The sequence below is a fragment of the Propithecus coquereli genome, unplaced genomic scaffold, assembly GCF_000956105.1.
Source record: "Propithecus coquereli isolate 6110/MARCELLA unplaced genomic scaffold, Pcoq_1.0 Scaffold307, whole genome shotgun sequence".
NCBI lineage: Eukaryota > Metazoa > Chordata > Mammalia > Primates > Indriidae > Propithecus > Propithecus coquereli.
In genome coordinates this window covers 3145424-3170588 of record NW_012148697.1, presented here as the reverse complement: position 1 = coordinate 3170588, position 25165 = coordinate 3145424, and the positions used below count along the sequence as shown (strand labels likewise).

The 25165-nt window shown below is 62.7% G+C and overlaps 1 protein-coding gene across 10 annotated transcripts in view; it reads right to left on the bottom strand.

The window, feature by feature from the left end:
* Positions 1 to 25165, bottom strand: part of BIN1 (bridging integrator 1) — a 53294-nt gene that overhangs the window by 6459 nt on the left and 21670 nt on the right. For 3 of the 10 annotated variants that reach the window (XM_012649923.1, XM_012649927.1, XM_012649928.1), the window contains exons 2-11: positions 19834 to 19914; positions 14919 to 14973; positions 14699 to 14793; positions 14140 to 14235; positions 13007 to 13114; positions 12231 to 12323; positions 8522 to 8607; positions 8248 to 8323; positions 6738 to 6820; positions 3727 to 3874 (exon numbers count right to left, since the gene is read on the bottom strand). In XM_012649923.1, coding sequence (XP_012505377.1) covers positions 3727 to 3874; positions 6738 to 6820; positions 8248 to 8323; positions 8522 to 8607; positions 12231 to 12323; positions 13007 to 13114; positions 14140 to 14235; positions 14699 to 14793; positions 14919 to 14973; positions 19834 to 19914 — 921 coding nt within the window. Of the gene's footprint in view, positions 1 to 2364; positions 2494 to 3726; positions 3875 to 6737; positions 6821 to 8247; positions 8324 to 8521; positions 8608 to 12230; positions 12324 to 13006; positions 13115 to 14139; positions 14236 to 14698; positions 14794 to 14918; positions 14974 to 19833; positions 19915 to 25165 lie in introns of all 10 variants that reach the window. The other 7 variants (XM_012649925.1, XM_012649929.1, XM_012649930.1 and 4 more) reach the window with 3 other exon arrangements.

Below are 25165 nucleotides of genomic sequence, written 5' to 3'. Positions count from 1 at the left end.
CCAGGGCCGCTCCAGCACCCAGGGGACAAGCTGCCTTCTGGGGAGGAGCTGGCTTGGCTTCGGCCTCCATCCTGTACGTGGGGCGTCCCTGTGGGGCCAGAGAGGACTTTATCCAGGTCCAGAGAAGAGGGATGTGTCTCAGGACACCCCCCTCCCTGGCCCTCACGCAGTGCTGGAAGGACCCCGCCCCCGCAAGCCCAGGCCAGCAGGCTGCCTGGCTGCACCCACTCTTGAGGGGTACCCAGCACTGACAGGAGTTGCCCCAGGCCCATGTCCACCCCACGGCCGCCATCATGAAAGCCCGGGGATGTGTGCAGGCACTCCCCAGAGGGCCTCCACAGCTGAGCTGTGGGCCTGTCAGGAGAGACCCGAGACCCTCAGTCCCAAGAATGCTCAGCTGTCCCACAGCTCAGGGGCCAAGGCATCGGGCATTACGCGTGGGCCAAGCCACAGACAGAGAGCCCTGGCCAAGTGGACTCACTTCCTGGCACCAGGGGGCCTGGGCCCCAAGCCCCTGCCCCAGGCCTACCCAGCAGCTGACTCTGCTTAGGGCCAGCCCCGTCCAGCGAGCCTGGGGTAGGGCGGTCACTGCTGTGCCTGTCATCGGCCGTCTCTGAGGAATGAGTGCTCAGGAAGCTGGTGCACGGCCCCCAGGCGCTCTGCCACCAGCAGGCGGCCAGCATCTCTCCCAGTAGCCCCCACCGAGCCCCACAACCCTCCCCCCCTTCTGAGAAGTCGGCCAAGCCCAGACAGCAATGCCCCCTCGTGCCCCAAGGGGAGGGTCGCCCACCAGAGGGCTGGCCACCTCCTGCCTGCCCTGCCCCAGCAGGCAGCCACTCTCCCATGCAGCACTGAGACCATCCTTCCATGCAGGGCCACAGGCCACTCACCGCACCACAGCAGAGAAGCCCTGGTGGCACCAGCATCGTGGGCCAGGACAAGCCCAGCCCCTGCCCCTGCGACACCACCCAAGGTGCACAGCGCTCCCAGCCCAGACTAGACCCGCAGGCCTCGCTCCCTGGAGGTGGCACAGGGGGCAGCAAGTGGGGCATGAGGTGACCTGAGGGACAGCCACACTCGGAGCCCAGGGTGTGGGCAGTCCCTGGGCCACCTCCCACCTGGGCCCAGCCTGCCTTGTCTTAGCACCAGCCCACGGGACGGGCCACGGGTCGGGCCCACAGGCTCCTCACCTCTTAAATGGGAGCATGACCCCCTGCCAGAGGGCGGTAAAAAACAAACAAGGGGGAGTAGGGCCGTGCTGGCACTGTGCCCCCCGGGATGTGCGGGTGCTCATGGCATCCTGCCATCCTGGCTCACCTGCACACACAGGCTGGCAGGCCTCCCCGGCTAGCCCCGGAGCAGAGGCACACTCAAGCCCTGCAGGTCGCTCAGCCCCGTCTCCACACTGCTCTTCCTACAGAGGCTCACCTGCGCGCCAGGCCCCTGACCGGGGCCCACCCACCTCCTAGCAGCCTTGTTTTAAAATTCCTTAGTTCCACCCCCAAGTCCTTGCATGGGAGCTTGAGGCCCCCTCACCCAGACCCCTCCTAACAGAGACCACAGTTCTCAGCTCTGATGGCCATTCCCCACACTCACCCCCTCCAGCCTGTCCCTGCTCCAGGCCTCTGAGCTGTGCAAAGCACCTGCTGGGGGCAGTCTGGACCAGCTAACCTACCCAAAGGCAAGGACCCTCATGGGACGGGCCCAGCCACAGGAGGGAGCCGGCCAGGAACAGCAAGCAGGCTGGGGTGCGGGGAAGCCCAGCCACCCCTGAGCCGACCTGACAATGTGTCAGCCCACTCCAGCAGTGACTGGATGCGATTCTACCACAAGGGACGCCTCCCTGCCCTCCCCTTGAGCATCTGTGAGTGGGTGTCACACACCTCTACTCTGCAGCCCGGCCACTGACCCCACTCCCAAGTGGCTGGCAGCAGTTCTGGGAGCTGCAGTCCAGGTGCCCTGGCCACTCCAGGGCGTTCCAACTGTGTTCCTGCCACTTCCTCCCACTGCCACACCCTGCACGCTCTCCCCACTCCAGGAAACCCCCCTCACCACCCCAGGTCCTCCACGCTCCCCACGCCCCTCTGCCAGAGCACCCATCACCACTGCGCGGAGGGTACAGCACTAGCGCGGCTCCCCTCTCTGCCCCTGCGTCTGGCCACAGCACATGCTAGAGGAGCGTGATGGAGGTGATGATGGAGATGATGGAGGGAGGCAGGTGAGAGGGAGGCTCAGACCAATCTCTCTGGCCAGATTCCTGGCTCTTAAGACAGAAGCCCAGGGCATGGGATGGAGGAACGAGACCATGCACGCCCAGAGAGGGCAAGAAGTGGGCAGAGCTGGGCCGCGGCGGCCGCGGCTGACCTGGGAGGGGGTGGTCACGCTGATCTCAGGGACAAACGCGTCCTCAAACAGGCTGAGGATCTGCTCCTGCTTGACCTCCTTGGACGGGGTGTGTTTGGGAGGCGGAGGGACTGGTGGGCCTTTCCGGAGCTGTGGGCCGGTGGTGGGTGAGGGGGCCGCACAGGGAGCGCGGGTGGGGAAGACAGACAGAGACAAAGCCACAGTTAGTCACACCCCAGGCCACTGAGGAGGGAGCAGATGAAGAGTCACTTCCCCCAGACACAGACACCAGGACCAAGGCGACCCAGGAGGAGACCGAAGCAGGGGTCCAGAACCCAGAACCCCTGTGCGGAGAGAAGAGAAAGAGGGGAGGGGAGGAGAGAAGTGAAGGGGGAAAGAAGGGAGGGGGCGAGGCCCCTGGCTGCTCCCCTGCCCACCGCTGCCCTTCCTGCAGGCCCTCTCTCTAGCCCCAGCCCAGCTCTGCCTCAGTCTGTCCCTGTGGACCCGGCATGGAGCCCGGCCCGGCAGAGGGCACACCCCTGCCCGCCAAGTGTGGCTTCCTCGAGTGTCAGACGCGGGTAATGACAGCGTCCAGTGTCCGCCTCACAGGGTGGCTGTGGGGATTCAGGGAATGAAAGCAGAAGGGCTGGCACCGTGTCCAGCCCAGAGGAAGCGCTGTTCGGAGCGGGCTCCCGTCCGTGCCCTCGGGATGGCTATCCTAACCACTGCGGGACGAGACAGCGGCTGCCAGGAGCCACGCTGGGAGGACGCCACCTGCAGGCTCGAGGCAGGTCTGCTCCTAGGGCCCCCGCAGAAACCTGGAGGACCTGGGGGGCTGGCAGGGGTCCCGAAGCCCAGGGCCTGTGTCCCCAGTCACCCCACACTCCCCTCCGCGCCCGTCCTCTTTCTGTCCCTTTACACGTCCTGCACGGCCACCTGGTTGGGCTCCTCCCTCAGCCCACTGCAAGAAAGAAGGCCAGGAAGAGGGATGGCGGCCACCTCCGGAGAGGCTGGTGCCCTGGGAGTTGAGGGCCCAGAGCCTCTGTCCAGAGAGGAAAGGAAGATGGACAGAGTCGAAGGCCAGGGAAAGAGGGGAGGGGAGGGTGCTGTAGTGGGGGGGCCACTTGGGGAGGGGACAGGGTCACAGATGCTGCCCTCCCATTCCCCACCCTCCAAAGCAGACCAGGGCCACAGAGCGAGCCTGGGGGGCGGTGCCCAAGAAGACCGAGGTCCAGGCCCACACCCCACTCGGCAACGCTTCCGGCTCCAAACCCACCAGGCCCAGGCCCAGGCCCAGGAGGGGACAGAGGAGTAGGAAGGAGAAGGGATGACAGCTGAGCAGGTGGAGGAAGGCGGGGACAGACCCAGAGACATTGTGCCTACCTGAGATGGGGACTTGGGGAGGGTAGCCCCAGGGGCAGCCCCACCAGCAGGCTCTGGCTCGTGGTTGACTCTGATCTCGGGGGTGGCAGCAGGGGAGCCATCGGGCGGAGGCGAGGGACTCTTGTTTCCTTTTGCAGGGGCATTGTCACTGTAGGGGCAGGACAAGAAAGGGAGCCGGTGTAGGGAGAGCACGGTGAGAGGGGTGAGTGTCCACGCGTGGATGCCCAGGCACTAGAGTGGGGAGCCGTGTGGACGTGTGTGCATGGTGCCCCAAGGACCCCCGTGTGGAATTGTGCACGCGTGCGTGTGTGTGGCCCGTGGGCCCACGTGTGAAACTACATGCTTGCGTGTGTGAGAGAGAGAATGGGTGGGAATGTCAGGACCTGGGTTGTGGGCCTTCAGAGTGGGGGCCTGCCCTGGGGACAGTGACAGCACAAGGTGTGACTCTGGGCTGGAGGTCTGTGGTCCCCAGGGGTGCAGGCAGGTCCCTGGGAACCACCCACCACGGAGGCCAGGCCAGCTGCCCCGCAGGCTCCCTGGGGCTCTACCCTGGCCCACGCCGAAGGGCTCGAGACCCACAGCACAGGAAAGCCAGACTTCCCAGGTGCAGGGAGTCCTCCAGGCAGCGATTCCGCCCCTCCGCTGGGGGCCGACCCCTGGCCTGCCCCCACGGCTCCCCACAGCCCTGTCACACCCCGGCACTCGGCCAGCACGCCTCCTGTCCACACGGCCGGTAAAGCACCAAAGCCACTAGAGGCCACAGGCAGGGCCTGGGTGACAAAGAGTGGCACCTTCGTGGCAGAGGAGCGGGCAGCCAGGGATGGAGGGGGCGAGGCCCCCAAGCGCAGCGCCCGGACCTGGACCCGACGGGGCAGGCGGTGTGACAGCACGCCCAGCCGGCATGGAGGGCGGGGAGGGATCCTGCGTCCGGCTCGCGGAGGCTCTGGGGCGGCGCTGCCCACCGCACGGCCACTAGCCACGGGGGCGGGGACGGAAACGTAAATTATGTGAACTTAATTTAGATTAAAAGTTCAGCTGCTCAGTCACACTGGCCACGTGTCAAGTGCTCAATAGCCACATGAGGTGACAGGCTGGTGCACCGGACACGTGGGTCTAGAAGGACACAGCAGAAACCAGCCACGGAGTGACCCGGGGTGATAACAGGACGGTGTGAGAGACACTGCTGGCCCCGTCGTCCTTTTCTGAACCTGTGTTTCATGGGAATGCGTTTGCCTCCTTAAAGAAAGCATGTAAGTTACACGTATGTACACACACATGGTTTAGACCCAAAAACCCCACCATGCTGCAGCGTCCGCTCCCTGAGCCCCCTCGGGCCGCCCTCCTCGCTGCATTCTCCCCAGCAGGCCCTGCCGCTGCGGCCGCCCAGGGCCGGCCCCGCGCTGGCCCAGGGCAACGTGCCACACGAAGCCGGGCCGACCGGGCAAACTGGCTGCCCTGCGCCACCACCTCCTTCCCTCCCAACACACACAACACAGCACAGGCAGCCCTGCCCGGCAGCACCACACACAAGGCGGGTTATGGGTTAGTGGCGCCCTGGGCGCAGGGCACAGGGCGCAAGGCGCATGCACAGGGCCAGCCGGGGCGCCAGCCTCTGCGCCGCAACGCAGCACTCACTGCAGTACCTGTTCTTCTTTCTACGCAGCCGGGAGAACAGTTTAGTTTTCTTTCTGTGGGGACGGACGGGATGTGGAGGCCTTCATTTTGGGGCAAGGCCAGACGCAGGGCTGGCCTGTCCCCTGTCCCCTTTCCTCTTTGCCAGTCCCTCTGCTCAGAGGGCAAAGGGTCAAAAGCCTCCCCCACGTGCTGCGAAGAGGGCCTGGGCCTGCCCTGGCTGGCCTCGGCACGCAGCCACGTGCCAGAGTGGCGCTGACAGAGCCTGGAGAGCCGCCGGAGGCTCAGGCGGGCAGGTCCTCCCTGTCCGTGGTCCCAGGGCCCAAGGGCTCCAGGTACGCCCAGAGTGCCAGGAAGGGATCCACTGACCAGTGCGGCCACTTTGGTAGGAAGGAGGCTCACCAGCCTCCACTCCTCCTGCTTCCTGAGGGGAGGCTCCAGACTGCCCAGGACAGCCCCCCTCACAGCCAAGCCCCCACCTCCACCCCACTCTCCTCCCCCACCCGGACAGCTGTCCCCGCCTGTGGCCTTTATTCGCTCCCTCCCCCCAGCTCCCCACCCAGCCTCAGGGCACCTATTTTATGTTCAGGGAAGGAAGGGGGCAGTGGCATCCATGAATACCTTTTCGGGCCTGCACAAGACCTCAATTACCCCGCGAAGCAGTTTTATGGAGGCCCGGTCAGTGCCGTCTGTGCTCTGCTTTGACACACCTGTGTGTGCACACACTCTCGCAACGCTCACACACCAATACGCCCCCCACACGCACACGCACTCAAGAGAGGAGGGGACACCCCAGTCTCGCTGCTGTCCCTGAGCCACAGCCAGAGGAAGAGGCATTTTCCCCCCGCCCTCAGGGTTCCTCTCAGGAAACACGGATCTCCTTGGCACCCGGTCTCCCTGAGGGGCTGCAGCTGAGGACAGGCACCAGGACAGCCACTGTCCAGGGACTCGGGCTTTCCCAAGAGCCGCCTCCCTGTTCCGAAGAGGATGCTCGCTCTCAAGAAGGCCGCACGCCCAGGAATCATTCAGTCCCGCTCCCCCACCGCAAAACCAAGCACCACCTCTGCCCTGACTGCTCCTGCTCCACAAATGAGGGGGCAGGTGCCAGGCTCAGACCTGCAGACTCCTCGAGGGTGCTCCCTCCTCGATGGAACACAACCGGAAGAGTGAGGACATCCAAGGACAGAGACCTGCCCTCGCCTGATTCCCTGAGCACAGGGAGGCCAAGCCAGGAAGGTCCCCAGACCCCCAGGGCCAAACCCATGGGGGACCCAGGACACCAACAGTGGGGTCACGGCAGGAGCCGCCCGCCGTGCAGAGGCAGTGTGCGCCAGGGCTGCCGCACGCCCAGGGCAGCGCGGTGGGCGGGGCTCACACACCTGGGCTGGGCCTTGACCGTGAAGGTGTTGCTCCCGTGCTGCTTCTCCAGGCTGACCAGCACATCGTTGAGACTCTGGTTGAGCTGCAGGAGGGACAACAAGGTGCGGGCTCCAGGGCCACCAAACAGACCCGCATCCCCCAAAACACCTCTGTTCCACACCTCCCCCTCCCCCAGTCCCTGGCGCTGCCCAGAACAAACTCCTCTCCCCCACCAGTGAGAGCTGGAACCAGCACACCAAACCCAGACAGACCAAAGTGGACTGCGTTACTAATACCTGTCGTTTCTGGTGGCCATCTTTTCTCCTTCTTCTACTTGTAGGGCTATCCTAAACCACACACGGCTTGTACTGTTTTACGTATTTTTCTTAAAAACTGTTTCTATAGACTGTTAATCTAATCGTTAAGGTCATTTTGCCAAGATGCTTTCAGATCACACTACAAATTCCACAGATTTCAATGAAAGAACAGGCAAGAGAGGAGGTTTATGCCTGGCACATGGTGATTCTCATTACTGAGAATGTTTCCTTCTTTGATTTGGCCACTAGGAAGCTCAGAGCTGAATTTTCCTCCCACTTATAAACAATTGTGCCCTGTGGCATATATTTCCATGGACTAACTTTACATAAATGTTTCCTTACCTAAAATACCTGTTTTTTAAACTTTTTGTAAGTTGTCTCAAATCTCTGAAGGGAAGGAAAGAAAGTAGGAAGGAAAGAGAAGGCCTACTAGGCAGGAACCCATACTCAGGGATGTGAGTACAGAGATGCCCCAAGATGGTTTTCCTCCTCCAGCCCTAGGCCTGGAATCCACCATCATCACTTCCTTCCTCTGGGCCCAAGAGAAAAAGTCAGACCCATCCACTGAGCAGAGTGGGTGAGCTGCTGACACTGGGTTTCTCCAACAGCATTTGGGGGAGCTTCCAATACCAGGTTTCTCAAACCGCAAAGTTAAACAACTTTGCGTTTTAACTGCCAGGTAAGATGAAAACAACACAACACAGGAATGCAAGCTGACCAGACGAGACTCCTTCTTATACCAGATTCTGGCAGATGAAGCTGGCCTATTTCAATGGCTTAAGAAACACAGGACAAAAAATTAAAAATTGAAAAAATTTTAGTAATTTATTTTTTATTTTCCTACAAATTGGGAAACTGCTACCATTTTCTAACACTGAGCTCCCTGGGCCAAGGTTGCTTGAGAACTTGTTTACTGTCTGAGATTGGCTGGTCTGCATTCCCCAACCTGTCTGTCCAGGAAAGAACAGGACTGGGCATGGGGAGGGGGCCAGGGCTGGACCCAGGGACCCACTCTCAGCCTCGCCAGCATGCCCAGTACCTCCCGCTGGGCCTGGGCACTAGTGTAGGGCCCCTGGGGCAGGTGTTAGTCAGCTTCCCACCAGTGTGTCCTGAATCCCAGCAGAGGGGGAGCTCAGGCCACCACTTCCGTGCCTCTGACTCTGACCCTTGGCCAGGGTGGAGTGTGGCCCCCAGAGGGGTCACCAGGGCCTACCTTGCTCATCTCCTTGTGGAAGTTTTCCTCCAGACCGGCAATGCTCTGAAATGTGTTGACGTAGAAACCTACACGGCTGCAGGAGGGAGGGGAGGCGGGCCAGGTGAGCAGGGCAGAGCAGGCCCCTCGGAAACACGCACACCCACATTAGAGACACAAACGCTGAGGCACGGGCGCGGGGGCAGACACCAGACGCGCAGGCTGGGTACTCCGGGCGGGCACTCTGGCACCCCCCACCCCCCCCACCCCCCCCCACCCCCGCCCCGGCCCTCACCTGTTCCACAGCGAAGGCAGCTCCTCCTGCAGATCCACGTTCATCTCCTCAAACACCTTCTGGGCTTTGACCAGCTCCTCCTCGGCCTGGGGGCAGGATGAGTCATTCCCCTCTGCTGGGGGCTGTCCCTGCCAGCCCAGCCCAGGCCCACCTGACCCCCCTCCTGGACCAGGGCTGGGGCAAGACAGAGGCTGGGCTGGACCTGTGGCACCTCCCACTGCAGCCCCTCAGGGCCCGCAGCCAGGCCCAGGGAAGGCGGAGCAGCCGCCCCAAACCAAGAACCCCAAAGGGAGAACGGAGAATCCGCAGCGCTAGGGGGCGAGCGTGAGCAGCGCACAGCAGGAGGGAGCCAGAGGGGCCTGAGGGCTGGGGCACAGGAAGGGCACAGGGCAGACCACACAGGCGCAGCCGGAGGGGACCTGCTCACTCCCAAGTGGATCCCCCAGGCTGAGGGCCCCCGCTGCTGCTGCCTCCCCTCCTACCCGCGCTCCTTCCCCTTTCTGAGGGTCAGCTGCTGCTCAGCACCGCCACCAACCTCCACGTCGCCTCCCTGGGGCAGTCCTTCCCATCAAGCCCTCTCCTGCGACCTGTGTGCACCCCCAGGCAGAGGTCACAGGCAGCCACTCAGGCACCTCCAGGAATGGCGGGGTGGGGGGCAAGAGATGGACGTGGCTGCCCACGTTCCCCACACCCTCACTGGAGCCAACTGTGCCGGGAGCTGCCGCCGGGCGGTGGCGCTAATGCCTCGTCGCACAGCCGGAGTGACCGCGAGGCGGCGGCTGAGTCACAGACCCCGCCGGCCTGGGGAAGGGGCTCTGCCGCTCGCGCTGCAGGGCGCTGCCAGGGAGAGTGACTCAGGGGGGACTTGGATTCAGGGTCTGAGTCACAGCCCAGGAACGTGGCGGCCCCACCCAGGGGAACACTTCCCACCAGTAGCCTCACGTTCTCAGGCTGCGCTGCGGCCTCTGGCAAAGGCAGTCAGCTGGCCGGAAGGCCACTTAGCCACAAAGCACACGATTTCTCTGGCCCAGCCAGCTGTCCCACCCGGCTTCAGGCACCGGCCCAGCCCCAGTCAGCCCCCAGCCTCGCCCTGCCCCGGCCCTCCCTGGGCTAGAGGAGGGGCTGCGCAGCTCTGCCCACAATTACCCTGGGACTAGCTAGAGTGGGCGTGGGCTCCTTGCCTGACCTTTCAGAATCTAATATAAATTTAAGGGTGGAATAAGAAAAAAATAAATGTCTAGAGTATCTAAACGTGCATGCTCTCTTGAGACGGATCCCGTCTCAGGGGTCTGGGCACAGTCACACCAAGGCCAGGTTGAGAACACAGATCCTCCCGCCCCCTCAGGGCCATCCCTGCCTTTCCTCCCCTGCCTGGCAGGGGCTGCCAAGGATGGATGATGGAACCCACAGAATCAGTGACTCCCACCGTCACGGCGCAAGCCTGCACTATCAACCGTGCACACCTCCCACCCTCAACACCAGGAGTCTTCTTCAAGTGCCACATTCCCCAGTTCCTGTACCCTCTAGGGCCACCTCTCCATGGAACGGAGCCACCCCACCCACTGAACCTCACTCCCCATGTGAGTGATCTGAGGACAGCAGTGTTGGTGGCGCAGCAGCTCGTCTAGGGAGCACATCTCTGCGCCAGGCAGTGCTCACCAGCAATGCTGTGTAGAACAAGGGGGTGGTTCCATTCCAAGTCAGGGCCTGTGTCTTTTATCCCCTTTGGGTCACATCCCTCATACTCCGGCTCTTTAAGAAGCACTTGGGAGTGGCAGGGAGCGAGGGAAGAACCGTCCCCTGGGGGGAGGGCTCCACTGCATGCCCACAGACAGGAAGAGCAGAGCCGTGCGGGCCCAGGGTCCTGCAGGCAGGTTTCGGGGGCTGTGGAGAGCAGCTCAGAACTAGATCAGGGGACAGGTGGTGCTGGTTGGCTCCCCCAAGCGCAGCCTCAAGAGAATGCACTGTCTCCGCTAAGTCAAGTCCACCAGCAGGGCAGCCCAGGGCCCCGAGTGCCCCAGCTCACGGCCGGCCAGCCACCCACGGGTAACTCCAAAGGCTCTCCAGCTTCCCGCAGGCATGAGGCGGGGTGGGGACTAAGAGGATGTGCTCGAGTAAAAACGGGTTACGAACAGAAAAGCCAATTTGGCTGGAAGGGGAAACACCTGCAGTCCAGCAGCCACAGATGCCATCACGGCCTTACTCTCTCCTGCTGCTCCCCCAGGGGGAGCGCTGGGGACCTCCCAGCAGGAACCCCAACCACACCTATCCCAGGAGCCAAAAGCAGTGGGCAGGCCCCATCCCAGGCCCCACGGCCTACCGGGGGCTTCTGCCACCCAAAGTCTTCCAGCTGTTTTAGGGGAAGTTATTCAGAAACTCCGACTCTGGATCACTGGCCCCGTTCCTTCTTCCGGCCCAAGTCCTGAACTGATAGGCGAGGGCCCACCCACCCAGCTCCGCACTCTTCCTCCAGGCCTATGGAAGCCCCTAGCCATCTCCCCCAGTCCCCGGAGAGCCAGGGTCACCTCGACCCCAGGATGAGGCTGCCAACACTCGGTGCCTCCAAAAACAGCCCATGGCCTCAGCCTAAAAGAAATCGGGCATCGAGTCAGGTAGGAAATTGGGCAGCAAGCCACACTGAGCCCAGAGCTGTCCACATTGTAGGGCTCAATACATGTGGGTTGAAGATGATGAAATCAAGAGGTGGCCCAGAAAAAATGGGGCAGCTGCCCAGAGAGAAACCCAACCTCCCAGTCCCCTATCACCCGTCCCCACCACACCCCCTACCGTGGGAACATGAAGGGGTGCGAGAGTTTCGTACAGGCTGTGCCTCAGCCTGTGCCACATTGGCCTGAAATGTGCCTCAGTTTCACTGGAGAGAAAACCATGTGGCCCACCTCGCACAGGGCAGGCATCCAGGGTCCCTGGCCACACGGGCCCATTCCAAGGACAAGGGGCTGAGAAGAGTAAAGTATCTACTACCACAGTGCAGGGATGGCCCAGGAGTTTTGTATAAGGAGCCTCCTCCAGGAAGCCCCCCAGGACCACTATGGTGCTGAGCACTTGCCCTCCGTGAAACCCCCAAAGGGCCAACCCTCCAGGCCTCAGCAGCCCAGCCAGACAGGGAAGTCCTCCCGGTGTCCCCTCTGGAGTCACCACGGGGGCCCACAGGTCCCAGGCCAGCTGTCGCAGGGACCAGCACCTGGAGCCCAGCCAGGGGGCAGGATAATAACCCAGAGGCTTGAGGCAGGAGAGCCCTGACTCTGCCCCAACCAGCTCTGGGAGCCTGGGAGGAGACTGTGCCTCTCTGGGCAGGTTTGTCTGCTCAGTAAATTCAAGATAATCTTGGAATGCTTATAAGGCTTAAAGGACAGCACGTGCCAGGGCACAGGAGCCTAATGACCACCTCCCCCACAGGAGCCTTCCCAGAGAACATACGGCTGAAAGGTGTCCCTGGGTTCCTGGAGGAGTCTCGGTGAACAAGCACAGACCCAGGCACTGCGGGGGTAGACCTGGGCACCCCACCAGGTCTCCCCTAAGGCAGGACTCTCCCAACAGAGGCCTTTGAAAACCCTCTGCGTGCTGCAGCTCTGCCACCGCCACTCAGAGCCGCGCTCAGACGCCAGCCCTGCATCCCTGGCCCAGGGCGAGAGGACAGGACGACAGACTGGAAGGCACCAGCGCGTGCAAGGTTAGAAGCCAGTGTCACCTGATTTCGGAGCAGGTTAGTTTGAGCTACGAGATGAGCCTGCAGTTTGCCTTGGCACCACTGGGGGGCGGCTTTCTCAAGCAGCGAGACAGGCTGGGGTGGGGAGGGCCGAGGGAGGGAGAGTGGAGAGATGGGAGGGGGGAGAGAGAAACAGAGACACAGATATTAAACACCACGTCCACGCGCCCCAAACACGGTGACAGCCGAGCCAGCCACCCTCCAGGGGGCCGCCCGCAGCAGGTGGAGGCCCCTGAGGCTGAGAGAAGCAGAGCCCCAGGGCACGGAGGGGACTCCAGCTGCAGAGCAGGTGAAGGGTGAGAGTCGTTAGCAAGGCAGAGGGCTCAGCAGGGCAGTGGCCCAGGGCGCAGGGGGCCGCTCTCAGCCCTCACCGTGTGGCGAGCGTGGCCGGCCCTGCGCCCACCGGCCTGCTCCAGCCCAGGCAGGGCCACATCGGATCCTGGGGCAGAATTCCACTCGGAGCACGCCAGGCAGGGCGGCACCGTTCCAGGGAAACCTAAGCCAGGCCTACTCTCATGCTGGAAGGTGGCCTCGGGTGGGGCCAAGGGGCCAGAGAGGCCTGGTGGCGGGGAGGGCCCGGAGGAGAACGTGAGCCCCCACCCAGGTGCCCACAGGGCCTTTCACTCCCGGCCTGGGCCAGCACTGTCCCCAAGCCCCACTCAGCGACCTTGCACTAGGCAGAGGAAGGCTCCGCCCGCGGACACCGGCCTCCCTCCTCCGGTCCCTGCAGGCTCTTCCTGCCGTCCTTCAGCCCTTACCTTGGCGATTTTGGCTTCATCCTTCTTTTTAGCGGTTTGAAGGGACTCGAAATGGTGCCGGGCACTGTCGTAGTCCACCAGCTTGCGCCCCCGCTTGGCGATGCGTGACTGGGGGACAGACGGAGGAGGGGGCTGAACAGGACCTGGCGCCCATGACGACCGCTGAGCCAGGCGGGCCCAGAGAAGCCGGTCGTGGGCCAGGCCTGCAAGGCCCAAGACGGCCCAGGCAGTATCCCCAAGTCCGTCTAGGCCGTGCTTGAGCCCTTGCTGCTCGAACGCTTCTGGTGACAAAGAACTCACCCCTCAAGGCAGTCGACCCCACTATCAAACCATTTCCTTGCAACGTGAACCTGCTCGTAAGTTCCCACCAGCCAGTGCTGCGTCACCCCAGTCCCTTCCTTAGCCTGGCCCTGAGCTCCTTAAAAGATGCCTCCTGGGCCCTGGCTTCTCTCCAGAGCCACCACCAGCCTTGGGGAGCATGAGCAGTCTGCGCTGGGTGGCCCCTGGAGCCAGCATGAGCATGACACCCCCACCCCACTCACCCCAGCTCCAGCAAGACGGTGGTGGCCCTCCCAGGCTCCAGACACCTGTGCTTCCATGGACACATCACCCGGGGGCCGTTCGCCTCAGTAGAGACCACGGCACGATGACAACTCCTAGCATGTACCCAGGCCCGGCAGAGACAGCGGGCTATGTGAACACACACAACCACACAAATACACCCAGACACACAGACCCAGGTAACAGATGACACCCACGACTATGCACACACACCCTTCCAAGCACACACAGCATAAACTCTGGGGACCTGCAGATACACACATGCCCGGGCCTTACACACCTACACACTCATTTGATCACTCCCCAGCAACATGGCTACACGTACCACACACGTACACACCCACAGCCCTGAGACCCAAAGGTACAGGAAGGCCCACGCCTGGGGCGTCAGGGGGCAGTGGGCAGCTGCAGGGGGAGCAGCCCTGGAGGGAGGAGATGGCAAGCAGGGGCCTCCAGCCTCCGGGACAGTCACCTCAGTGCCTGAGCCAGCCTGTGCCACATGCCGGGCCCTCTCCAGCTCCCCTCCGCCGGCTGCCAGGCCAGAGCAGGCTGATTCGCAGAGGGCCTCTCACCTTGATGTCAGGGAACTGGCCCAGGTACGTGTCCATGGTCAGCAGCGCCTGGTCCACCAGCTTCTGGTGGTAATCCATCCACAGCAGGTCGTTGTTCTGAAACAGGCAAGGGCTCGGAGCGTGCCACCGGGGGAGCTGGGCCACACCCAGCCCCCCGCGCTTACCTCCCAGGACCTATGGGTCAGCCCCCGCCCCATCACTTTGCAGCTCGGTGGCTTCTCAGAGCCTCAGATTCCTGTAAAATGGGGGCAACAATTCCTGCCCTAGAGCCTCTCGTGGGATGACCGTGGAGGTCAGATGTGCTGAGACTGTGCCCAGCCAGGGAGGCTTTGCGAGCCATGAGCCAGAACACACAGGGGAGGGACGGCCACAATCGTGATCTGACTCGCCTTGGTGTGAGGGCATGTGAGAAGACCCTCAGAGAGGGAGAGCAACTTGCCCAAGGGCACACAGCATGTAAGTGGCAGAGGGCTTGTCCCACAGAGTGAGGAAGGATGGGACAGGACCTGAGGCCACAGGGCCCACTGGGAGGGGCCTGGGCCACCTGCCCCATGCTCACCTCTGCGATCTTGTTTGCCTCATCCCTGCCAGGCCAGTCGGGCTCATACACCTCCTGCAGACACTCGTTCAGCTTCTTGGAGGCCTCGTGCATGGCTGTAGGCACAGAGGAGGCACGTGGGCCTCCCATTGACAGCCCCCGCCCGGCCACCGCAGACCCGGCCCACAACTGTGCACCCACCTCCCCCACGCGGGCCAGGTCTGCCCGGCCTGCCCCTTACCTTTGACGGAGGCCAGGTAAGTCCGGAGATCCTTCTGCAGCCGGGTACCCTCAGTCTGCAAAGAGAAAGGCAAGGGCCAGATCAGGGCCTAGGGGCACACCAATCCCTGACCCTCTCCTCCCTACCACTCCCACATGGACAACCAGGTGCTCCTCTGACAGCAGCCACCGGTCAGCCGCCCTTTCAACAGGCTGGTGCCAAGTGCACCTCCGAGGACAGCAGCTACGGCCTGTTGGCCACAAACTCAAGCTGAGCAGCAGGGAGCTCCTGGCACCATCCCCGCCTCGGAGACCCTATGCCCACGGGGATATTCACCCCGCATTCATCAGCACCCGCCCTCTTCCAGAAGCACCCTCAGCCCTGGAAGGACGGCAGGAAGACAGGGTGCCCTGCCCCCGGAGGGTACACTGGGGGCATGGCTGAATGAGGCCCACGCGGCCCAGCACACATGTGCAGCAGGACTGGCACCTCGACCTGCCCTCAGACCACCGTGGCCAAGTGACCACAGGGCCCGGGCCAGCTGGGGCTGGTGGCCGCCAGGCACTTTGTTCCATAAGATCAGGTGGTGTCCGAGAATAGAGAGCTCCCATTGCATCGTACCATGGAAGGAGGGACAAGAGGAGGGGCTTTACAGGGAGAGTGGCCCCCAGGGGCTTCCTGAGATGGCAGGACCAGCAGAGAGGGTAGAACCGTGGGCCAGGCCTCAAGTCCCTCTGGGCTGTCAATATCAGAGAGCGCAGGAGCCAAGAAAGCTGAACTGCAGGTGTGAGGAGGGCTGAACGACAGATGAGGCCAGTGATGAGGTCTGGGACCCCACAGTGAGATGCTGAAGTTGCCAGAAGCTGTGGGAAGAAAGGCGGCAGCACACACAGGCTTTGGGGCCATGCAGACCCGGCTCTACCCCTTAGTGGACGTGCAGCCCTAAGCCTCTCTCAGCCTCAGCCCCCACCAGCTGGCATGAACGATCCCTGCCTGGCTGTCCACAGGTGCTCAGGGGACAGCTCCAGTGAGCCAGCCCCAGAGGCTTGGCGCCAGCCACAGGAGATGGGCCACATGCTGAGGACAGGCATGTGGGGCAGGGCGGGGCCTCAGGAGAGTGCAGCAGTCGGGATGACCTCGTAGGCAAGGACGCCCGCTGGCTGCCCCAGCCTGCCGCTGGACGGTGGGTTAGGGAGACGCAGGCCCAGGAGCTGGCCACGGTCCCAGGAGCCCCAGCCCCCTGCAGAGCTCCGGCCTGGCCAGCTCTGTGCTTCCACAGGAGCCGGAAGGTGGTCCCCACCTGTGCAGGTCAGTCTCCAGGTGAGGGCAAGCAGGGACCCGTCCACCTTCACAGGCTCAACCCCGGCACCCTCAAACCTCTCCTGTCCCCCCAAAGAGGTCCCCCTCCTCAGCCAGAGCCTGCTCTTCCTCTCCTGGTGCCCACCCTGGGGCCAGCACCTCGAGGAAGGGAGTAGGTCAGCGACTCGCCCAGAGTCACACAGAGGCTGGGGGAGCTGGTGAGACCCTCCAAGCCTTGGGCGCTCAGGCCACAGGGATTGAGCGCGTCACGGGTAGCAATGTGGCCCCCCAGAACCCACAGATGTGCGATTTCTTATGATGATGAGTGCTTCCGCGTGACCACAGAGACAGCCACCAGGAGGGTTAAGAGCAGCACGTGAGACGCTGTATAATTTAATAGAGGGGGGAATGAAGGAAAAACCCTCTCTGAACCCCTTCTGTCGGGCACAGAGTACAGTATATACCCCTGGCCAATCCTCATTCTTATGAACATCAAGGTTTGAGGCTCACTGCTGCAAGATTAAGAGAAGAAACAAAAGGCCAATCGCAAGCATTCAAGCATTCAGACCTCTCTGGAATCCACGGGGCTGAGACACACGCCCTCAGGGACTGAGGAATGAGGGAGGGTCCGCCCTACTCCCGACACGGCCTCCCTAACCGTGACAGTTGTGCTTTGTTGGCTGAGATGAGCGCTGAGCTGCGTGCGTGATGTGACGCCGCAGAATCCTCCTGCCCCAGCTTCTTTCCCTGCCAAGTCTTCATCGTCCCAGTCACACCTCTCCCCCACACGCGCCCCAAGCCGGGGGCCCCAGCGGGTGGGTGCTGCGCTCGCCCGGGCTTCAGGCCGTGCCAGGGTCCCTTGTGCTCCCCAAACAAGGCTGGGCTGTGAGCAGGCACGTGGCGCACAGATGTGCAGGCGGCAGGGAGCTCTGCCTCCCTGTGCCGCTGCAGCTGGCTCGCCAGGCTCCCGCCGGGCCACCCACTGCCCCCTGCAGGGCAGCGCAGAGCGGTATGTGTTTGCTTCCAAGTGGTTCCCTCAGCCCCCTAAACAGGGTATCTGAGAAACAGTTCTCTGGCGGTTCTTGGGGTTCTAATCATACTCCTGGAAGAACCCAGCTAAGGGAAGAGAAAATTCTGGGGCCACTGCCCACCTCGGCCTATCTCCCAGCTCCGGGACTCCAGAGGCAGTACAGGCCTGGTGCAACTCTGGTGGTGCAGCAGCCAGCACCCTCACACCCCTGCTGCACCTGCCCCCATGCCAGCCCCCGCCGGCGGCCTGAAGACCCAAGTCCCCGTCTTCCCAGTGGGTCTCGGATGCAGCGATGCCCCTCTGGCTCCAGCCCTGGCTCTGGCAGCTTGCAGGGCAGCCTACATTGGGGAATCTATCTTCACGCAACAGCCAGGGATGCTCACTTTGAGCAGAGACCTGGCTGGGCCTGGGGACAAGAAGGAATCAGACTGTCCCAACTCAGTGACAGACAAACAGCAATGATAAACCCTGAGGTCAAGAAAGCTACAGGTGGCCCCTGGGAGGAAGGGCCTGGACGACCTGGGACACCCAGGATGGCTTTTAGGAGTTCCTGAGCTGGGTTTGCAGCACTCTGGGGGTGCAGGAGGGGCCGAGTGAGCTCCCCAGGGTCTCAGAGGGCTGGGCACAGGAGGGGCTGTGCCTCTTCAGCCCCGGCCTCTCTGCCCAACCAGCAGTGATTCCTTGCCCAGAGCCAAGGACCCAGAGGGGTGACTCTGAGGGACAAGTGGGGCAAGGCCACAAGGAACCTCAGCTCCCAGACCTGTGCTTTGCTCACCCTCTGCCAAATGGCCCAGCCTGCTCCAGGGAGACCCCGGCACCCCCACCCCAGGGCAGCAGCTCTGGAGCTGCCCTAACCTTTCTCCCCAGCCCAGCCAGCTGCCCTCAGGCCTGGGGGCCAGCTCAAGACGAAACTCAAGAGTGAGCCAAAGGCCCCAAAGCCTGGATTTAAGTCCCCAAAGCCCCACACCAGCTGTGTGGCCTTGGAAGACTTGCTTAACCTCTCTGAGCCTCAAGTACCTCATACGCACAATAAAGAGAATGGCAGCCCCCTTTCGAGGACCACAAGGATATGTCTGTGAAACACACAGCAGTACCCGGCCCAATGCTAGTGCCCAGGTTACAGCAACGCCCTTAAAGGCCTTCAGAGCAGCCCACACCTGAGGAAGTCAGCTGAGTGGGGCAGCGCTCGGGGGCTTCCAGGAGACGGAATCCGAAACTCAGACTCCAGGTTTCTTGTTTAAGCCTACATTTTGCCAGACAGTACCTGAGGCCGAAGGGGCACGGGCTTGCTCAGAGCCACAGAAGCAGGAGCTGTCCCCATTATGGGGCCTACCTGGGCCTTAAAACACGTCTTCTTATTGGCCTAGGGGACAAGCAGCCAAGGTGACTCCCACCCCTGCCTTGGAAGCTTCCCAGGCTCAGGCTCTCTGCCAGGCCAGGGTGGACCTGGCCGTGGGGCTGCTCCCAGAATGCTCCTTGGCCCTTTCCCAGGTGCTCCAAGCTCCTGGTCAAGGTTCTTCAAAGGAGCCCCGTCCCCCATTTCCACTCCAGCTGCGGAGGCTTAGGTGGGCAGCCCAGTGGCCTCAGACACAGACAAGGCATGTAGAGAGGCCTGGTTCCCCTAGCACCCAGCCTGGGCCCGCCCCGCCCCTTCCCTAGCAGAGCTGGACACAGACCTCATTCCCCCATGCCCGGTCCCCTTCCTTGTGGCCTCATTCTCTGGCCTCCATCCCCAGCTGGCACTTCCTGGGGCTGGCCTGAAGGAGCCACAGAGCCATGGCCCAGCTCTCCTCCTTTCCTGCTACCTTGTCCCTCCCCAGGGAGGGGGAACTGCCAGGGTCATCTCACTCCCCACCGCTACTGTCCTCAGACACAGAAGCAGAAGTGGCTTGTTCCGACTGAGCAGGGGAAGTTTCAGGGGCAGACTGGTCAGAGTATTCGGAGCCCTGCAGTCAGGAAGTCCTCTCTTGTACCTAATCACTGCTGCCAGGCTGCCGACGTGATTAAACCCCTCTGTCACTGGCCCCTGGCCTACAATGGGCCTTGGTAAGGGTCCCCTGGAAGTCCCTTCCAGGCTTTGGACCTACACAAGTATGGGTCTGACTCCACCTCCAAAGCTGGATGGCCTTGGGCAAACTACCCAAACTCTCTGAGGCGCCACTGCTTCACCTACAAAAGGAAACAAAGGTAGGGGCCACCTTACAGGGTGACGGGCACACACACACTCAGCAGGTGCCCAAATCAAACCTCGCCTGCTCTGCCCGACACTAACCCTGCAGACGCCACTCTCCTGGCAACGAGCTTCTGTAGCTCCCACTTGCCTTGGCAGGCAAGGTTTCCCAGTCTGGCCACACTCTATTTCCTGCTTCCACCCAACCCTCCCGTCACCCCGCCACCCTCTCTCCGTCTTCCCAAGGACCTAAAGCACACACGCCCAGTGCTCACGGCCAGGCCAGTGCTCCCTGCTCCAGCAGCCATCTGTGATCGTGTCAGCCCACGCTGGTCTCTCTCCAAGCTCTCCTACTGCACAGGTTCGGCTCTTGCCATCTTCCACCCGGCAGCTAAGTCTTCACAAGCTCCCCAAGGCCAAGGGCCACCCACACTTACCAGCTGCTTGTTGAAGTTCTGGACACACTGTTCAAACTGCTCGTCCTTTGTCTCATCTGCCTTCCCCAGCTTCTGGAGGACCTGCCGGGGCAGAAGGAGAAGCGGAGAGTGTTACCTTGAGAAAGAAAGTGGCCGAACCAAGAGTCTCCGTCACCGCCACCCCAGCCCAGGGTGCCCTCCCCGCTGCTGTGACACCCAGGGCACGACATGTCTATAAAACACACAGGTAGCGGTGCCTGGCCCACAGTTCTCAAGGAATGGCAACTCCCTAAGGCCATCGAGTCTTGAGGCCCCCTCGCCCTCCATCCAGGGCTGGATCCTCGGCCACGAGGGGAGCTTGGGACAGGCTTGCTGTAGGGAGCAACGCCAGGAGGAGGGAGGCCTCCAAGGTAGGAGGAGGGAGGCCTCCAAGGTAGGAGGAGGGAGGCCTCCAAGGTAGCAGGAGGGACTGGGCACCCTCCTTGCTGATCTCACACTGCACCCCTGGGTGCTCCACCCCCACCCCGGCTGCTGAAGAGTGAGCTGAGCAGGAGAGGAGCCGGGCCCCACTCCCCACGGGACCCCTCTGGGCACACGCAGAGCCACGCAAGGGCGCACATGGCCAACGGCCACAGGCTCTGCTCCCAGCTGGGAATCTCAGAGGAGGACCCCCACCCCGTGACAAGACACAGCTGCCCCTCCTCAGCTGTACTGGGGAGAGGCGGGGGATGGGTGCGTAAGGGCGGGAAGGAGGCCCAGGCCAGGAGAGGGGGAAGCCCTAGAAAAGCAGGGAGCCAGGCCAGGAAGCTGAGCAGAAGCCCTGACCGGAAAGGCCGGCCCGCCAGGGCCTCCCAGACCTCCCTCTCTGGGCCCTGCTCCCTCAGAGCCCAGAACTCGCCAGGAGGGACAGAGGGGCAGGGCAGGCAAAAGGAGGCAAGGAGGGGCTGGTGCAGAGAGGACACCACCACTGTGACATTCAGCAGAGGCCTCTGCAGAGGCAGCGACCAAAATTCAGTCAGAAGGAGAAGGAAACGGTGGTGGGGGTGGGGCTGGGAGTGGGGGGAGAAGGTGGGCCCAGGGCAAAGGCGGCCCCGTGAGCAGGCGCTGGCAGGTCATCACCGGCACGTCCTCCCTCTGAAGACCCGAGGCGGGCCACACTGCCTAGACGCCAGCTTTGCCAGCCCAGGGCCCAGGCAGGGCCCTGGCCCAAGGGGTGCCCAGTGCTAGGACAAGCCAGGCTCCTTCCCACCCTGCCTAGCCCTTGCAGGGTTGGTGTGGCACCTTTCCCCAGGAGGCCTGGCAAGGCAGCCGCTCTTGGCCCTCTCTGGCCAAGTGCCTGCTCTGTGCCAGCCTCAGGCATCTCGACTGGGGCAGGAAAGATGACTCAGACAGGGGTCCCTGGCCCAACACAGAGGGAGCCCAGGGCAGGGATTCCATCCAGACTGGGCAGGCAGGGAAGACTTCCTGGGGGAGGTGGCAGCTCAGACAGAGGGGAGAGCTTGCAGCAAAGGCGATGGGACCAGAGAGCTGAGGCACCTGACTGGGGAATTTCAGGTTGCTCGAGGTAACTAGAGAGCTCACAGAAGATGCAGTGGGAAGGCGGAAGTGGCAGGCGGAAGGGCAGGGTGGGCTCTGAGGGCCACCACCAACAGCTTCACGCTACAACAGTCAGGACACAGCCCATCGGGCACATGGACATGGGTGCCAAGGGCTGATGCTGGGTCGAGAGGAGAAAACCAAAACAAAACCTCCATGAGCAAGAAAATGACACTCTGCACAGTCCCCAGGCTCCCCACTGCTCCCCCGGCAGCCATCCCGAGCTGGGTCCCCAGGAAGCGGGTAGATCAGGCAGGTACCTGCCTGGCTCTGCACTGAGACCGGACGGGTGACTGAGCCCCCACTGTCAGGTGCCACCCCACAGCCCCGCCACCACCAAAGAGAGAAATGGGTCGCCAAATGAGAAAGACCTTCCAGAAGTCAGCAGGGCCACCAGGGAGAGCCAGAGGCTCCCGGGGACGGGTCAGGGCCTGGCAGACCCTCAAGGCAAGAGGAACAGGCAGGTGGCCCCTTGCACCCCCTGCTCGCCTTCTCCCTGAAGAGACAGATGCACTCAGTCAGCAAAGGGTCCCCCGTCCCCACCTGGCCGTCAAGGCTCCCAAGGTGTACAGAGACGTGGACATATGCCCAGCCCAGCTCCCGGATACTGCTGTGTGCTCTGCCCAGACAGCTGGAGCCACGGGGGAGATCCTCCCGCCTCAAGGGGGGTCAGTCAAGGTGAAAATCCACCCAGCACCCTTTTAAGAAAAGGGAAACCAGATCTCTGAGCTTCATGTGCCACGTCTGTGAAACAAAGAGAATATTAGCACCCACCTGAAGGATTACAAGGATCATGTCTACAAAATACGTAGCAGTGCCTGGTCCACGGCATTCAAGGGATGGCAACTCTCTAACAGGCCTTCGGAGCAGCCTTCACACAACTGGCGCTGGGCCTGACACTACCAACCCGCACTCCAGGTCCAGACTGAGGGCATCCTCGGATGCTAGACCGAAGTCACACACATGCACACTGTATGTGCACATGGCAAACTCCTCATGCACCCTTCAAAAACCTTACTCAGGCGACACCTCCTGTGTGAAGCTGTCCCTGGCCTCTCCCTCCCTCAAAATACTCTGTACCTCTCAGGACCCAGGACCTACTTTCCTCACTGCTGTGTGACCTGCCTGAGTGTCTGCCTGGCATCCCCACCCCACCCACATGAACAGCTTGAGGTCAGGGACAGTGTCCCAGTCATCTCTGTGTCCCCAGCTCCCACGCAGGGCTAGGCATAGGACGGACACACAAGACCGTCTCAGTGGCTGCTGCTCATCTGAACCAGGGGCTATGAGGGCAGAGACACGACTTTAAACAAAACATCCGCTTCTCAGCCCCAGTCTCCTCCCGTGAGAAATGGGAGGGTGTGCACAGAAGGCACTCAGCCCTGAAGGGTGGAGGGGTGACAGGCACGGGGGCTAAGCCAGGCTCCCCGCTCCACGCTACCTCAAGCACTGCCCAACCTGTCCACACTTCAGTCCTCAACTTGGAAGTGGGAGTAGGAACGGTGACCACAGCGGGGCGGAGGCCCAGGGGGGCACCCAACAGGTCTACGCCGGCCCTGGCCTGGTGAGTCCTCAGGGCACTGCCCGGGTGTTAAAGGGAAGGGAATGAGGGCGTGTGGCCTGGGGTCCCCGTCCTCAAGCAGCTCCCCGTGTGGCTACCACAGGGAAAAACAAGCTGGGCACCGCCTGCCCCAGGACAGGAACCGCAACAAAATCTCCGTCTTCACTGACTGCGGCTCCCTATTCCCCCTCCGTAGCTGGGACTCCGGGCACGCCACGGCTGTTGCCAAGGAGGCCTTTCTGACAGGCCCGCAGGTGTGCAGGCCATGACCACTCCCCTCTCTGCCACCTAAACGCTGCTCAGCCACGCCAGGACCTGTGTCCACCCTGGGCTCTCCGCAGCCCTTGGCGCGCCCCCAGGAGACACGCGCTCACCCTGTCACTCGCGCACTCGCGCTCCGAGTCCTCCGCGCGCTGAGGGGAAGCCGCAGCCAAAGCCGGGCCCAGGGGACACAGCCTCCACCCCATCCACTCGGCACCTGCTCGTGGCGCCTCCCCCGTGCCAGGCCCGCGGACGGGCCACTAAAGCACGCAGGGGGCCGCTGGGTGTCAGGAAGGGGCTGGCCCAGCAGGGGCTCAGGGAAGGCGGGACAGCTGAGCGGGTTTGAAGGAGGAGCGGGAGCTGGGTGAGGCGGAGGGCTGGCAGCCGGGCCAGGACCGTGCCGAGCCCAGGCACTCGGTCCCATCTACACTCGCCACACGCTTACCACACGTCTCACTTTGCAGTGAACAGAGGGAGCCTTTGATAATGTGACAGAGGCCAGGGACGTGGGACCCGCCCCCACCCGGGTGTGAGCACAGAGGCCCAGGCAGCGGGGGGATGGGGGGCGACCGTCCAGGAAGCCTTAACGGCTCCACTCCACTCCCCTACCAGAGCTTCCTCTCACCGCGTCCTCCGCCTGAGGCCAGATGTGAGTGGGGCTGGAAGGCCTCCGAGGGGACAGGGGCAGGGCAGGGACGCAGGGGCAGGCTGCGGGGACAGCAAATGGGTGCCCCATGGCCAGCTCCAGAATCTCCTCCTCCTGCACCTCCCAGCCCCTCCACATGGCCTTTGTCATGGCCCAGTGCGGGCACAGAAGGCTCTGGGGCAGCCGCTTCCCACGGGTACAGGGAGCCCTGCCGAGCCCTCTAACAGCCCCCACACAGCAGGCAAGCCCCCAGCGCACCAGCGAGTCGCGGGAACCAGGCCAGTGGACGGCCACCGAAGCAGAGGGAGGAAAGCCCCCCCAGGCCCGTCTCATCTGAACCAGGAGCAGCTCACCACTTACTCCAAACACCAAGCACCTCCTCCTCCCAAGATAAGGCCTTCACCAGATGGCAGGTGAGCACAGACAAATCAGGACACACAGCCTGCGGCCACCCAGGCATGCAGAAGAGCGTCGTGTGGCTCCCAGCTGGGCCCAGGCTCTGGCAGTCCCCCCTGGGGCCTCTGACCCCTCCCTCAGAGCCCCCTGCACCTGTGGGGACACATGCCCTCAGTCTGCATGGCATGGCCCAGGCAGGGATATGCACCATCCAGACGCCAGGGCCCCAAGTGAGGCAGGGACCATGCTCCCAGGCAGCCCTGGTCCTAGGGTCCCAGCCTGGCAGTGAAGTGGGGGCTCCTCTACCAGCCTGCAACTCCCCCATCTCTGCTGTCAGTGGCGGCAGAGCCAGGCGCACCCCAGGCCTCACCCCGAGACTTCCCAGCACGCCAGCGCGCATGCGCACACACACACAAACACGAGCACGCACACAGAAAGGAGGCCTTGCCCAGACTCTCCCACCATCCCACAGGTACCCCCCACCCAGCTGCTGAGACCCCCAGAAAATGCATCGGGCCTTCACCTTCCTCATCATCTTCTCCCACACCTGCCCTGCTGCTGCCTCAGGAAGGGTGGGTGCAGAGTGAGCCCCGCCCAGCGCAGGGCAGCTGCACCTTCCTCTTCCTCCCAGCAGGACCTGCGGCTGGGGACCACAGGACAGGATGCATGTTTCATGCCTCGCACCCCTCGCCCCTGCACCAAGGCTCAGCAGGCAGGCAGATACAGACAGACACATGGGAAGGCCATTGCGAGACACCCAGCCAGGCTGTCCCTGGGCCCAGTCCTGAGGGACACACCTCAAAAGACGGGAGTGTGGAGGAGCTCCCAGAATGGGGCCAAAGGCCATACTTGCCCACCTGCCTGCGGGTTCCAGGCTGCTGCCTGGCACCCTG